The sequence below is a fragment of the Akanthomyces muscarius genome, chromosome 1 (genome assembly GCF_028009165.1).
Source record: "Akanthomyces muscarius strain Ve6 chromosome 1, whole genome shotgun sequence".
Taxonomy (NCBI): Eukaryota; Fungi; Ascomycota; class Sordariomycetes; order Hypocreales; family Cordycipitaceae; genus Akanthomyces; species Akanthomyces muscarius.
Window position 1 is genome coordinate 4,911,087 of NC_079241.1, and position 15,114 is coordinate 4,926,200.

General features: G+C 55.9%; 7 protein-coding genes across 7 annotated transcripts; 3 read left to right on the forward strand and 4 right to left on the reverse strand.

Moving 5' to 3' along the window:
- Positions 1-462: 462 nt before the first annotated feature.
- Positions 463-1,977, forward strand: LMH87_006657 (uncharacterized protein; the record flags this gene model as incomplete). Its single annotated transcript, XM_056204579.1, has 1 exon — positions 463-1,977. One exon carries the CDS (start codon positions 463-465, stop codon positions 1,975-1,977), a length of 1,515 nt encoding a protein of 504 aa, XP_056059923.1.
- Positions 1,978-2,230: 253 nt separating this feature from the next.
- On the reverse strand, positions 2,231-4,174 carry LMH87_006658 (uncharacterized protein; the record flags this gene model as incomplete). The annotated part of the gene is made up of 1 exon (XM_056204580.1): positions 2,231-4,174. One exon carries the CDS (start codon positions 4,172-4,174, stop codon positions 2,231-2,233), a length of 1,944 nt encoding a protein of 647 aa, XP_056059924.1.
- A 309-nt stretch (positions 4,175-4,483) lies between these two features.
- On the reverse strand, positions 4,484-6,162 carry LMH87_006659 (uncharacterized protein; the record flags this gene model as incomplete). Its single annotated transcript, XM_056204581.1, has 4 exons — positions 4,484-4,987; positions 5,053-5,473; positions 5,531-5,663; positions 5,727-6,162. The coding sequence occupies 4 exons, from the start codon at positions 6,160-6,162 to the stop codon at positions 4,484-4,486; spliced, it is 1,494 nt and encodes a 497-aa protein (XP_056059925.1).
- Positions 6,163-7,481: 1,319 nt separating this feature from the next.
- Positions 7,482-8,098, forward strand: LMH87_006660 (uncharacterized protein; the record flags this gene model as incomplete). Its single annotated transcript, XM_056204582.1, has 2 exons — positions 7,482-7,484; positions 7,634-8,098. The coding sequence occupies 2 exons, from the start codon at positions 7,482-7,484 to the stop codon at positions 8,096-8,098; spliced, it is 468 nt and encodes a 155-aa protein (XP_056059926.1).
- Positions 8,099-8,920: 822 nt separating this feature from the next.
- On the reverse strand, positions 8,921-9,786 carry LMH87_006661 (uncharacterized protein; the record flags this gene model as incomplete). The annotated part of the gene is made up of 2 exons (XM_056204586.1): positions 8,921-9,081; positions 9,141-9,786. 2 exons carry the CDS (start codon positions 9,784-9,786, stop codon positions 8,921-8,923), a joined length of 807 nt encoding a protein of 268 aa, XP_056059927.1.
- Positions 9,787-10,909: 1,123 nt separating this feature from the next.
- On the forward strand, positions 10,910-11,241 carry LMH87_006662 (uncharacterized protein; the record flags this gene model as incomplete). Its single annotated transcript, XM_056204587.1, has 2 exons — positions 10,910-11,033; positions 11,096-11,241. The coding sequence occupies 2 exons, from the start codon at positions 10,910-10,912 to the stop codon at positions 11,239-11,241; spliced, it is 270 nt and encodes an 89-aa protein (XP_056059928.1).
- Positions 11,242-12,278: 1,037 nt separating this feature from the next.
- On the reverse strand, positions 12,279-14,805 carry LMH87_006663 (uncharacterized protein; the record flags this gene model as incomplete). Its single annotated transcript, XM_056204588.1, has 5 exons — positions 12,279-13,734; positions 13,784-14,148; positions 14,205-14,280; positions 14,331-14,515; positions 14,758-14,805. The coding sequence occupies 5 exons, from the start codon at positions 14,803-14,805 to the stop codon at positions 12,279-12,281; spliced, it is 2,130 nt and encodes a 709-aa protein (XP_056059929.1).
- Positions 14,806-15,114: the final 309 nt, after the last annotated feature.

Below are 15,114 nucleotides of genomic sequence, written 5' to 3' on the forward strand. Positions count from 1 at the left end.
TCGCCTAGCTAGCTTCTAGTAGCTCAGCGGCGTTCGGCGTGTAGACTCTTTATTAGGTGGACGGGCCGCACCACTTACGACCATGAACCGGCGCGAAGGATCTCGACACGTCAACCTATTACTTGAGCAATGCCGCTCTTCATAATACCCCTCACTAGATCCCTCAGCTTCAGGTGCTCTGTAGGCAGGCTTCTGCAGCACCGGTGCCCTCGGCGACATGTCAACTAGGCTGTGCATTAGCCTTGATTCCACCGATTATCCGATGTGGGCTGAAAGCCGAGACCGCTTCCTGCGAAGCTTACGCTCCGGGATGGACAATAAAAGTCGGCCGTGCGCTACAAGGCTCCCATAATGCCGCGATGGAACGTGTATATAAAGAACAGCGGTGCGCCGCTGCTTCTTGGCAAAGTGCCAGCCAAGTAAGCGCAGTCTGTATAAGTCTCCGGTGGCTTGTTTGCAACCATGCCTTCTCGGTATAGATCTTCTCTTTGTGCCATCAGCCTCGCTGCTGCTGCCGGCACCCTCGCCAATGCCGCGCCGTGCGACATCTACGCCCGCGGCGGCACGCCTTGCGTCGCCGCGCACAGCACTACCCGTGCCCTCTACGACTCGTACGCCGGCCCTCTGTACTCGGTGAGACGCAACACGGACGGCCAGGTGCACAGTATCCACCCGCGGTCCGCCGGCGGCGTTGCCAACGCCGAGGAGCAAGACCGGTTCTGCTCCCAGGCCGTCTGCACCATTGCCACCATCTACGACCAGTCCGGCCACGGCAACGATGCCACCAAGGCGATCGGCGGCCCTGACTACATGAAGGGCGAAGACACAGGCGACGCGGACTGGGAGGCCGGCGCCATGGGCGCCCCCGTCACCCTCAACGGGCAAAAGGCGTACGGCATCTTTGTGCCGCCGGGCACAGGCTACCGCAGCGCGCACGGCAACGGCACGGCCCGCGGGGACGAGCCCGAAGGCATGTACGCCGTCGTCGACGGCACGCACTACAACAACCACTGTTGCTTCGACTACGGCAACGCCGAAACGAGCCTGACGGACACGGGCAACGGCCACATGGAGGCCCTCTTCTTCGGCAACACGGGCGGGCCCGCCGGCTCCGGCCCGTGGATCATGGCCGAGATGGAAAACGGTCTCTTCCTGACGCAGCACGTCAACGAGCGGCCCGCCGGCAAGGAGATGAAGCACCGCTTCGTCACGGCCACGCTCCGCGGCGAGCCGCACCACTGGGCCATCCGCGGCGGCGACGCCACCGGCGGCAGCCTGCGCACCATCTACGACGGCGGCCGCCCGCCCGCCAACAAGCGCGGCGCCTACGACCCCATGTCCAAGGAAGGCTCCATCGTGCTCGGCATCGGCGGCGACAACAGCCACACCTCGCAGGGCACCTTTTACGAGGGCGTCATGACGTCGGGCTACCCGCGCAGCGACGTCGAGGACCAGGTGCAGGCCGACATTGCGCGCCAGCGCTACGCCCCGGGGAGCCGCAACAGCGGCCCGGCCGTCAAGGTCGGCTCGACCGTCTCCTTCCGCGCCACCACCTCGTGCTGCACGACGCGCTACGTATCGCGCGCCGCCAACTCGGACGACGTCGGCATCGACTTTGCCAACGACGACGGACAGAAGCGGCGCGCGCGCTGGGTTGTCCGCCAGGGCCTCGGCAGCCGCGACTGCTATTCGTTTGAGAGCGCCGAGCGGCCCGGCAGCTTCATCCGCCACTACGCCAACGGCCTCGTCGTCAACAAGAACGACGGCTCCAAGCTCTTCTCCGAGGACGCCACGTTCTGCATCCAGGCCGGCGTCAACGGCCAGGGCGCCACCGTCCGCTCCTGGAGCCAGGCCGCGCGCTACTGGCGCCACTATGACGCCCGCATGCACATCTCGTACCCCGGCGGCAAATACAAGTTTGACAGCAAGAAGTCGTTCAACGACGACGCTAGCTTTGTCATTAGCGGTGCCGTCTAAGCCAGCGAGTAGGCTGGGTTCGGGGATCTTGGCGGTGAGCTGTGGAAAATTGATGTAAATAACCTTCTTTTGCGTGTAATTTCAAATGATCATGGTGATGAGAGTCACAAGGAAAAATAGAATGATTTCGCATTTAGCAACTCAGAAATGAATGCCGGTGCTTGGGCGTCAGCTTGACGCAGATGAACTCCCTTGGTTGTTGCTCTTCTTTCTATTCAGATCATGGTATATAGCAACAGAACAATATTTACCTCTATTCAGAAGCGAAGCCCCAAATCGACTGCCATCGGCCGTCGTTGTTTCTCAGGGGGCCATCAAGCCGACCGAATCGCGCCGGAAGGCCGGTGTTGGCCTCGGGCAGGCAGATCCATTCGCGCACGCAGTCGGGCACTTCTTCTTTGATGTGCGCAATGCAGATGAGCGCCTGCTGGTCCGTCAAACCGCTCACGACGACGTTGCCAGCCTTTGCGAGCTCGCTATCAACAATTCCTCTGTCGACGATGGTCTTGCTCTCACCCGCAGTGAGAAATAAGCTGCACTTGTCGCGGACGGCATCGTCCATGCCGCTAAACGCCTCATCCAGGACGACAATGTCTGTGCCCTTGATCATGGACCGGATAAAGAGTGCCACTCTTTGCGCGCTAAATGACGTTTCACCAAACATGTAATCATCTGCCCATCTCAAGTCGTCGACTTGGTCAGCCGTGCTGCTGGCACTGCTGACAGGCCGCAGCTCGGGCGCAAACCAGCGCAGCGCAGCATCAACTTTCTTTTTAGAGGTCTCATCCAGCTTAGCTTTTGTGCCAAAGGTCAGCGCCCATGCATTCTCGACAATCGCCCGGATGGAGTGCCCACGAGGCATGTGCTGATGCACCTCGGGGCTCGAGTGTCCAACGCGTGCCTGAATGTCCCAAAAGGTGAGCGGTCTCTGTCCGGCGCCGGGCTCGGGGATGCGCGATCTCCCAAAGAGCTTGACCGGTTGTGAGTATGACTGGGGGTGATCGGAGCTGAGCATGGACACAATGGTAGTCTTGCCAGAGCCGTTGGGGCCAAAAACACCCCAGCGCTCACCGCGGCGGACAGTCCAGATGAGGCCCGGCTTTTCTTGACCATTAATCTGCTGCGACCAGTTTCCCAGCACGACCTTGTCCTTGTAACTGATTTTGCAGCCATCCATTTCCACGAGAGGCTCTGTTGTAGAGGTCGACGGCTGTATCGTAGCATCCTTGCTGTTCGCTGTGGAGGAGGGGCCAGTGGACGAAAGGACTTTGCCAACCTCGGCCAAGGTATGCAGTGGCATCTTCTTGTCTTCGGCCAACGTGCCGGTCTGCACACCCTGGACATATTTCCGCAGCCCATCAAGCACGACATCTTTTGGGCCCATGGATCCAATCTGGCAGTCGCTGCGTAGGTAGATCAGGTGAGTCACCCACTCGGGCAAGGGGTCCTGCGGCCTGGCACTGAGTATCAATCGCGGGCTTGCCTTTTCAGAGAGGGATTGCAGCAGCGGGCTCAGACCCGACACTGTCGGCGGATCAAGGCCCATGAATGGCTCGTCGAGCAACAGCACCTCCGGCTGCGTGAGCAGAGCCCTCGCAATACGTGCGCGTCTCCCTTGTCCGTTGCTGAGAAACGTCACCGGAAGATCTAGCAGGTGATGCAGCTTCAGATCCGTGACCACGCGATCCAGCAGCGCCGGGGAGATGGTCCCGTCCTGGCCATCCAGCGACGTCTCTAGCGGGTTGAGCTCCGTGTTGCCGAGCAAAAAGTCACGCAGCGAAAAGTCGGTAATTTCACGATGCGACTCATACCGGGCAGAGAGGAACGCAGAGGTGGTGACGGACGAGGACCCGGCGAGGCCTGCCTGATCGGCATCGAAGCCAACGTACTGGATGGCCCGGACGGGGCTCCTGAGACGCGTCGAGACGGCGTCCGAGGCCAGGTACGGGTAGGACCGCGCAGTCGGCGGGTCGCATATGAAGCGTCCGCGGAGGGCCTGCAGCAGCGTCGTCTTGCCGGAGAGGGAAGAGCCGACGATGCACCAGTGCTGCGGCTTGGCGGTGCTCGAGGGCAGCTCAAAGGTGATGTCACCAAAGAGTGACGGGTTGGGGTGCTCCGATAGCGCGTTTGGGTGGCGACGGTAGAAAGTGCCCTTCGCAATGCGGATAATGGGCAGCCCCGAGGAGGAGGGCTTCATGGCGAGTCAATTGGGAGCATCCGGATTGATGCGCTGTGAAAAAGAGGTCGTGTAAGTGTAAGTGTGTGGTTGAGATGGTGCTTCGTGGTAAGTTGGCAGGGAAGTGTGGGTTGACTCAGTCGCGGTATCGGCCTTGTACCTAGCTTCGGTGCTGTGCGGCTCAACAGTAGGCTTAGCTGTCGCAGCGCACGCTATAATACAGCAGGGCACATTGTCAAATGGGCTTTTCGTTGAATTAAAATGTTGAAGCCGTGACCGCACGTGTGTGATTTAATTTTAAATGAAATGTTGAACAAAATGTGCATGCCGCTAGTCTCGTTCACTGTAGTCTTCTTCTCGCGCTGTGCCAGACGTCACCGCAAATACGACAACGGCCACCAATATATAAGTGCATCCAACCACAATATACGGCAGCCCGCACCACGCCTTTGCACAATTCGGACCGGACAAGAACAGAATGTAGAAAATAGGTTGACTCAGTAAGCTTCCTAATGTCGCCAGGACTCTGGTCGTCGCAAACATGGTCGCCACATGGTCCTCTGTGGTCAGCTGCGATAAGAGACCCAGTATGCCGCCATAGTAGGCGGAGATCAAGGCGTATACAATCAGACCTGCCAGCAAAGCTCCCATCCTCGGAGCCAGTCCAATCCCAAGGAGACCGATGGCAGCGGCCACAACACCCCAACGAGCAAAAGCCGTGTCCTTGCGCAGGCCAGAAAATTTGAAGTGCAGCAGGGCGTGTGCCGCCAGAGGTAATAGAAGCGCATTGAGGAGAAAATTGGACAGGTTTTCGACAGCGTGGGTTGAGATGATCTAAAGTTATATGGTCAGTTCGCTCAAATGGTTGGTCTCGTGGTGGTCATGTTAGGACAGCATACTTTGCCAGTAGCCAGTCTGTAGCGATAGTCAATGTACGAGGGTAGCATAGCCATGGAGTGCGCCTTGAGCTCCATCACAAGTACTGTCAGTAAGAGAATGGCAATTGTCTTGTTGCGGCAGAAAAGGGCGGCCATGGATGTAGTAACCTGCTTGTACACGGCAGGTATGACGGCGCGGATCTTTTCCACCATGGTTTGGGTAAAGGGTTCTTCTTCGATGGCTTCGTCGTAATATACTGTTTTGTTCAGATAAATCGTTTCGGGTATGCAAAAGGCGCACAGAATTGCGAAAACAAAGAAGCCAAAGGCAGTGAACAACGCAGCCCAGGGCCCAAGCTTGTCGCGAATAAGGCCCATCAGTTTAAGGCCGATCTGAGTGGCGAGTACGCTGGCTGCCGCCAGGTAGAAAAAGCTTGTCGAGCTGTATCAAAGGTGTCAGTGCTAGCATATCAGTCATGAAGAGTATTGGCGAAATCACCGTTGCGCTTTCGAAGTCACATCCGTAAGGATGGTGTAGATGATGGCAAAAAAGGCAGAGCTTCCGCCAGTAAAGAGCTCGAATGAGGCCGAGAGCCAGATGAGTCTGAGCGGAAAGACCTGCGGGAATCCATCTTTGATATTTTCCGTTAGGTGCTATTCATGTTCACCACGAAACAAAACGAGGGCAAACAAACAGATTAAAAGTCGAGAGCCAACATTGAGCGCGCTACCAACAAGCGCCAGGACGAGAAACGGTCGACGGCCGTATCGATCCGCGGCCACACCAATGGGAATGGGCGCTAGAATTGACATTGCCGTCGCCAGTACCGCCTCGACGCCCAAAAGGCTGGCGAGCTCCGAGAACAGCGTAGGGTCGCTGCAGCGCTCGTCGTTGGTTGGATCGGGGACGTGGCCGTCGAGACTGCGGCAGACGGCCGCCTGGTTCAGGTCGGCAGCAGCGAGCGCGGCCAGCAGCGACGCAACCTGGTGCGTGACCACGAGCATCATACACACAGCTGTGACCTGGAAGGTGCTCGGGGCCACGTCGGCGACGGAAACCGAGGGCGCGTCGCTCTGGCGGCTCTGGATGCGCAGCAACGGGCTGCGCTCCGAGTTGGTGGCTCGTGACATGTGTCGAGCGATGGATTTGACTTTTTTTTTTTCTTGTTTGGGATATCGCAAGAGTCGAACGAAAAGTTAACGCACCAGATTAGCAGAAAAATCGAGTCTGCAGGGTGGGAAATGGGATAATGTTGGCTGAAGGATCGGAGGGGTTTTGACATGCACGACTAACACGCAGGTTGGGCGGAGGAGGGACCCTTGGGCCGGGGGTTATACTGTATACGGCGCTGCTGGGACGGCACGATACCCAGTACTCGGCGCAACCCCACTGGCGGAGCACACGCTATCAATGGGTAGTACAGCCCGATTGCTACCAACAGGAATCGATAGCCCGTCAGGGTCATTTAAAATAGTGTTTTTTAATGGCCAAGGCACAAATCCCCCATCCCAATCTTCCTTTCGTTGGAGAGGGTAAGAATGAGTATATACAGTACCATTTTCGCCCAACTCTTGCATCGCGGATATTCGACGTTGGCTCGCCCATCAGTCGGTGCGCCGCTGTTCAACCAAGGTCCTTTTGGCAGCCTGGTTCCAGAATACTACCTGAACAATTTGCGCAAATGCCATCAGGCTAGCGTGCGGGCCAATTGGGTGCCCGGGACGCATCCGCTGTAACATGCTGCTCCCGCAGCCCGTCAGAGTGTTGGAGGCACTACTTCGGTAGCCCTCTGTTAGCCGCCATCCAACAGCAGCAGCGTCCACCCGTTATCAGAGTTTCTCCTTGCGTCGTCAGCGTTGCATTGTGCCGTCAGTCACGAACTGAATTGCAAAAATATTTCGGATTCGCTTGCGCATTTCGTGCCGCTAAAATTGTTGTACAAGCGACTTGGCGTCTCAGCTCTCCAGGTGAGTGAGTAGCCCTCATCTTGTTCCCAACATGACAACAGGCGACGGGCATGCAAAACAATGGCAGGCGCAGTCAGCAACGCCTTTTTTTTTTTGTTCGATAGCAAGCCTGCTTCAAGTTGTTGTTGTTCGCTTTGATTTAATATTGTTATCCTGTTTCTTTTGAAATCAGTGTCGCTTTGAAGAACACCAGCAGGCATCTCTCCAACTTTCCACACATGTGGGTCCGCAATTGTCCAACGCCGACCCGCCATTGGCCAGTTCCTCTTGGGAACGCGAAGCTGGCTGGCAGCCTGCCAGATCCTCGCAAGCTCCTCCATCGGCGCAGGCAAACGTGAGCTTCATCATCCATCATCAACCTCTGCGCCCTCCATTCTCTGTCCCACCCCATCACGATACAATCGACATCCTCTACCATACCAAACACGGCAACGAATACAACCAACTCTATATAATCACACAACACCCAGCGCTCCGTCACAATGGTAAGCCGTACAATGTCCGCCCCGCGATGCCTCGCTCCTCTCGAACATCATCGTCATCAAGCCGCCGCCCATCCACCTACTCCCTTCAACACACCGCACACGCACTCGCAACCATCTCTCTCTCTTTCGGCGCGCTAACCTTTCGACAGTCGATGCGCTTCGTCCCCAGCAGCCAGGCTGCCAGCAGCTACTCTCACACCGGCGGCGCCTCGCAGCAGGCCTCGACCTCCGCGCCCTCCGCGCCCGGCCTCCACGACACGCTGCGCTACGGCGTCGGCCCGTCCGCCTACGACGCGCAGACGACGCGCGTTACGTCGGCCCACCCCCTCGAGGCCCGCCTCAAGAACTGGGAGGCCACGCAGGAGGCTGTCCGCATGGAGTCGCTCAAGCGCACCTTTGGCATGGGCGAGCCCATCCGCCGCGGCATGGAGCTCAAGATTGTCCGCGACGGCCAGTGGCGGCCCATGGTCCTCGGCACCGGACTGCCCAGCATCCACGAGGACATCCTGCGCGGGCGCGAGGACACCATCACCTGGGAGGACGTCTACACCGGCGACGAGTCGAGAGGCGTCGCTGGCTTCCACGAGGAAATGGAGAAGAAGTGCAAGGTCTAAGGGGAGAAATGGGGACTAAGAGATGTTGTGCGAAATGGGAACAGGAAAGAGAATGGGTCTGGCCATGGCAGCGGGCTTCGGCTAAAGATTTCATGTACAACAAACTACTATTCGTTGCCACAATGACAAAAACTAGTGACATCACAAGAAAAGCATGTCTCTGGGAATAGTAATAGTAACGATTGGTCTAGGACCAACGCTTCTCTTCGTCGCTGATGTTAGGGTAACTATGTAACAGGCTGGGCGCAGGCCGGCTAGGCATAATCCTGCCAGAAACACACCATGATGAACGTATGTACCTCGCTACGCCAACAGCCCTGACAATGTCCTTGTTGTCCTTGCTGTCCTTGTAAGTGGCACTAGGCAAAAAAATACAGGAAAATGTACAGTGGGTAGAAGCACCTCGAAAGGTTCGTAAAAAAGCAACGCCGGGGATGGATCAAGCACAAACGGCAATCAAATACCAAATACAAAGTTCAAGACTCCCAAATTCTCCAAGTCCTCCTACCAATAAAGAGGCTACCGGTCGCTTCACGATAAGCGGCGTACTGATTGTCCAAAATGTATATGTAAAAAGGAGTGACGCAGATTGTATATGTGTATGCGGGTGTGCCCGAAAGTGATAATGAAAGTCGTCGAAGCCGTCTTTGATGTGTAGCGGCTCCTGTAGCATCTGTGCTCTTTGGCAATGGTGCCGTAGTCCTGCAGTTCCCAAGAACGCGTCCACGGAATATGATGTATAATATAGGGAGGTTGTTGCAACGCTGGGTAAGATACCCGCTTATCAGCGGTAGACTTATTTGGCCGTCAACAGCGGCTATTTTATAGAATAACACAGCACGAGCCTCCGGATCTTGACCGTTGGCCGTCGCCGCTGCCAGCACCAAGGCTTTTACCGCCAGGCTTGGTCTCTTCCTCGTCCAAGTCCTGGGGTCGAATGCTCATGTGCACCACGTTCGGGGCCTCGGAGCTAAATTGATATCCTACAAGTCATCGAATTAGTCGGTCTGCGTGGATGAAGTTGCTGATTATTGTGACATACTCTTGAGTTGCTCCTTGTCATCCAACAGCTTTCCAAAATGAATGAGACGGATGCTGCTGGGACTAGCAGGCTTCGCTTCCCAGTCACTCCGCCAATCTCGCAGTATTAGCTCCTTGAGGGTGTATATACTGATGCTGCAGGGATCCGGATGGCCGTGCTCGGTCTCGTCAGGCATTGTCACGTTTCTTCGAGATAGATACTTGGCATCGATTCTGTAGGGGTGGCGACTGCCAGACGTCAAAAGCAGAGTAATGTTGCATACAGGAGGAGCGCCGGGCTCTGCTGCAGCGCCAGAGTTGATGTGCTCTTGGGCAGGGCCGATGGCGTCGTCTGCCTCCTTTGCAGGTGGCTCAGGACTTTTTTCGATGGCATCTGGTGACTTGGCCGGCACTTCGGGTGCATCGGCAAAGAACTCGGCGGCATCCGAAGCGGCAGAGGGCTGCCCAGGCGTCTCAGTGGTGTCGATGGCGTCTGGTGCTGGGCCATCGGCGGGAGCGACGTTTTGCGCCGAGCTCGTGGCTTCGGTAGAGCGACGGATGCTCTCGAGAGGTACCGAGTCCGTCGACGGGCCGACGGCATCGGCAGCCGGTGCGAGGGCATCGACAGCCTTGGCCGAGGTCGTCTCTGCGGCGGCGGCGGCAGACATGATGAAATGGCGGGCGGACAGGCCGGTGCGGCGGTCCACGATGTTGGGGCAGGTGGCAGATGTGTCTGATAGAGGATAAGGGGCGAGGGCCAAAACGCTGAGTTGCAATTAGAGGCCAGCGATCGTCATTCACGGCTGGGTCCGGCTTGTCGGGTCGGGAGCGAAAGGCGAGCAAGACAATTTTGAGCGCCGTCTGCCTTGGAAGGGCTTGTTGAAGATGTCAAAAGCAAGCCGGTCGAGAGGTCAGAGTCGCAGGACGGTTTGACCACGCGAGGTGGAGACGAGGAGAATGCGGCTACAGCGGACACCTTGCTAGGCCAAAAAGCAAGTGTGGGATACTATCAAGGATCGGCGATCGGTGGGAGGGAGTGATCGGGCAAGGCCAAGGAGATAATTGATAAGACGGGTTAGAAGACTGCCCGGACGAGATTGATGGCGGTCGAGGCAGTCATTCGAGGTACGAGAAGATGGGAATGCAAGAGCAAGATGGACGGAGCGAGTAAGGTAGAGGAGAAGCAGGCGCCGGGAAAGACGGGGGAGAGGAGGAGCCAGTGCGGCGCAAGTCGATGATGCATGGGGGGACGGGCAGGCCTTGGCCAGGACTAAAATAAGGTACCTGGCATGGGCACAACAGACGCAGAAAGACGACTGATGAAACGGCTTCTCAGTGCCTGGTAATCAAGTCAGCTCAGCGGCCCAACTGCCTGGCTGTAGCCAATGATTCGAGCAGATCTACATGCTCACTACAGGTAAATGGTAACTGGTCAGATGATGATGAAAATCGGCATTCATAAAACCTGGCAACAAGTACCCCGAGGAGAATTCGGCTGCAGCGGCGTTGGCGACTTGCAAGACAGGCGTTGACTTGCAGTGGGGTGGGCTGTCCTGCGCTGAACCCACTGTTGTCCACTGGGCTGCAGCGCTGAAGGCGGCCTCCTCGGCCTGTACCTAGGTAGGTATTAAAGGTACTTGGTACTTGCCCGCTGGAAGACAGCGCTCATTACTTGCATTACAGCGCTGGATCGCTTCTCCGGAGGTCTCCTGACATGTACGTGGCGGCGGCGGGCGACCTTGTGAATACCTACCTAGGTAGAGAGTGGCTTTTTATTCAAATACTAAATCGATGAATTGTTCTTGCATACAACCAAGTGGGCTAGATTTTCGCCCGATACCATACGCAGCAAGCATTCTATCAGCAGAGGGCCAAACTCTAAAGCCAACGGCGTTGCGTGGCCCTGATACCAAAAGTGCGTTGAACAACTTGGTACAAAGTCAAATTCTAATACTGGACACCACAATTCAAAAATAGAAGTGCAAAAGGTATTCTTTCCGGGTCGAGAATCGTCGGATTATCTCGCCGTGATGCCCAAGACCGGCGGCCGCTGTCGGCACCGCAGGTGCTTCACCACACTGTATCGGTGGAGTCTTTCTAGCGCCCCTACAGCGCGCCGATGAACCTGGCTTGCTGCCGGACACACGGCACGGCAAGAAACCGAGAGAAAAAATCGCCTTTGCAGCCATAAGCACCTCTTCCGTAACACCCGAAAACTTTCTAGTCGAATTTCGCGTGGTTTTGCAAGATTGTGATGCGATTTCGAGTACCCGCATCTGCACTGCGATTCCATGATTGAGGAAACCTTTCCGCCGTTGGTCTACCCAAAGCAGCAATACTAGAGAAAATCCCTCCCCACCAGTGTCTCGACCAAGTAGAGGCGGCGGCATGGCTGGCCGTGCTTCTCTGGCGGGCAGCTTCGCCCCCGAGTCGTGCCGTCATGAAACTCGTCAATGCCCAACTTGTGGTGGTATTCGAGCTCACTCACTTCACTAGTCATTTAATTCCATGTTGTGAGAGAAGAAAAAGGGGTACACAGCAGCCGGAGCAGGAGTGGCGAGTTTCTCGGCATCCTCCAGCACGCCTCCAAACGCCCGACTTGCCTCTAGGTAGGTCCTTTGGGCATGTGTAATCCCTCTTTGGTGCATTGCTTGGCCGCCACATGGAAACTCCCCAGGCCCAGACTTTGCCTAGCGACTTGGCGCCCGCCCAGACTTGCTGCAGCCCAGTATTGAAAATGACGATTCCATTACATGACGAGCTGAAATATACCTGCAACGGCCTGGGGAGGGGGCCAGGGCGCTGCGAGTCGTTCGTGGAGAGTGCTCGTCCTTCTACTGCCAGATTGGGCGGCGGCCAGGTGACGTGCGAGCCACCGCCCGTACGTCGATCCTCGCCTCGCCGGCTGCAAGCTATACAGCCACCAGGAGCGCCTTTTGCGGTTGATGGTGTGCAAAAGTGCAAGTCAATTTGCATACTACTGATATCGGTACCGATGCAATCCCATGTGCTGTACCCCCACTCGTGCATCAATTGCTACGCAAAATAAATATGGGAGCATAGTATTGATCCCACACCTTCATTTCTTCAATTGTTTTTAAATTCACTGCACACTTGCATACCGCTAACCAGAGTCTTGTTACAAGCTCTGCCGCCCTTTTCAAAGCATGAGTAAGTCGCCGTTGCTGCCAGCTCCCTGCGTCGGCTGCATAATGGCCTGCGGTGCATGCGCATTCACCACGTAGCCCGTCACATTACCGCCGCCAAACAAATCATCGCCGCCGTCCATTCGCAGCGCTGCCATTTGCTGTGGCGCGACGCTGTTAAAGTATGCATCGGCGTCGTTGATGGCCTGCTGGTTGCCGTTCGCACCAGCAGCGGTGCGGCTCCTCAGATCGATGTCCGTCGGCTGTCCACCGCGGCCAAACATGCTAATCGTCTTGTTCGTATCAATGTCCGTTGGCAGGTTTTGCTTTTGCAGCGCTGGTGACTCTGGCAGCTTCCGTACACGCGCGGTTCGGAATACTGTTTGTACGGGCTTGAGATAGACTGTCGCCAGTGTGCCAACGTTGAGACACATTTCCTCGAGAATTGCCGGTTCGAGCTTCTCGGATTCGGCTGTGATGGGAGGCTTCTCGCCCATTACAATTTGTTTCGCCAGGTTGACATCGGTTGACAGTAGTCGCCAGTACATGTATGCGCGGTCTCGCAAATCCGGGTTGTCCGTTTCCTCCGTAGCCCATTTCAGCACCTTGGGGACGAGCTCCTGTCCTCTCGTCGGTCTCTGGATAAACAGCTTCACGGTGGCTGTGAGCAGAGCCAATTGCACTTCAACAGGCTCCTCTGTAAATGCATACAAAAAGTCATCCAACAGAGCATCACTGTTCTCAATGCGATCGGCGTATTCTCCAATGACCCATACCATGGCTGCTTTCGCCTCTGGTTCGTCGAGCGAGTCCAGATGCTCGCACAGTGTGCTAATGATAGATTCGTATTGGTTGGGGTATCGACGGAAAATGTTTCGAATTACGACTGTCGCTTCCTGGACAATATACGTGACCTTGGTGGCCACGAGCTCGAGGAGCAGGTTAATGCACCTGGGAGCAGCAGGCTCAATTTTAATCGCCAGCTTTCCAATGGCCCGGACAGCCTTTCGTACAAAATGTACATCGATTTCGGTGGCATATTCTCGGAGTTCTGTCAAGACCTCATCGATGTTTTGTTCATTGGCAAGCATGAAGATGAGTTCTAGCTTCGTAACTTTGACGTAAATTGGGTCGTTGTATTTGCAAAAAAAGACTCGGATATCATTCTTGAGGACTTCCGGTCGTCTCTGCAGAATGAGGAGCGCATTCCGTAGTGCAAGATATTGCACCTCAGGTCCCTTGGCGAGCAGTGTCACCAGCGGTGGTGACAGTTTGCGGCAGAGAGCAGAAATTTGTTTGTCATCGGCAATGTAGTTCATAAGGTAGAGGATGACTCGGATGCAGGTCAAGACAACAGAAGAGTTGGAGTGTGATAGTCGTGGGGCAATGCGCTCAGCTAAGAGCGATGCTTCACCGGATTCTTGCGGCACGTACGACATGAGGGCTTCCAAAATGTAGGTTTGACCCCATCTGTTGCAAATGTCAGCAAAATTCATCATCACGTTACCAGGAAACGTACTCTGAACAATCAGGCAGGATGGCCACCATTTTGGAAGCATTGCTATAGTCGATGGTAAGCTTGATGGCGTCACTTCGCTCCCAGATATCCATAAGCGCCGCAAGCGCGCTGGCCACCACTGTCGGGTTGTCATCGCGCAGCAGAGCGTTGAGCCGCTCAATGAGATCCGAGGCTTCTACCATGTTTCGGTCATGGTCGTATAATTTAGCCACGGAAAAGGCAGCTGTCTTGCGAACGTAGGGGTCCGAGTCGCGGAGCATCTGCTTGACGATTGGTAGAGCCGCTTCCACAAATTCTCGCACGTGTATATATGACATGGTTCGTAGGGCGAGGGCGCGCACTAATGGATTGCTGTCTTCCATATCCTGGAGTGGAAGAGATTAGCCCCAATAATCCCGGCGTATAGGTCGGGCGAACTCACAAGCTCCAATACTGGAATTGCTTTTACCGCGATTTCTGGTCGTACACGAGCATAGTTGACTAGGTATAGAAAGCACCTGTGCCCTGGTCAGTAAGCGCGTACGTCGGCTCGCTGCAAAGAACCAACATTTTCTTAATCTCCAGGCTCGGGAGATTCATGCACCCAATGACATCAGGGAAGAGCGCAACCATGTCGTTGTTACTCATGGTCATATTGGCAACTATTCGCTTCAGGGCAATCTTCTTCATCGAATAGTTCTTGTCCTTCTTGCCTCCACTGTTGAGCTCGAGGCGGAGCTCCGCAACTTTGCCCTGTTGAGATCTTAGCTGGGGGAGCATCGCCGGCGGATTATAGTACAGAAATAAAGCCATGGTGTATGTCGACGGCGCAGGACGCTGCGCAGCGGCCTACATGCTCCAGGGGTGACAGGCAAAGGATAGGAAGAGTAAGATAATGCAAACACGGGATGAATCGCTGCAAACAAAAGTCGGACAGGGCTGGGCAAACAATGGATATATGACGAGAGAGGGCAAGGCGGTTGTTGTAGGCTTACTCGAGCAAACAGCTTGGAGTCGCCAGCGCCATCCTTCTTGGAGGACATGATGGGCGACTGGAATTTGTAACCCCGCGCGCGCAAAGGGCGTTGGGCGACCGGCAAAAGTTGTCACGCGACGAGAGGCTGGTGGTGTGCCTGTCGCCGGGGCCTGCGTATTCCGAGGTGGTCGAGGTCCCCTCACCAAAGAGGCGTCGCTTTTTAGTGCAATCAGCTCGCGCGGTGCGCTGCAGATTTTAGGAGGGGTCGCAGGGGCAAGCACGGTGGCAGAAGGGCGAATCGTCCGCTTTGAGTCCTCTTGTCGACGGTGTCGCTCTCCTGACGGAGTTCGTGTGGAGGATACGCAGTTACGGCACC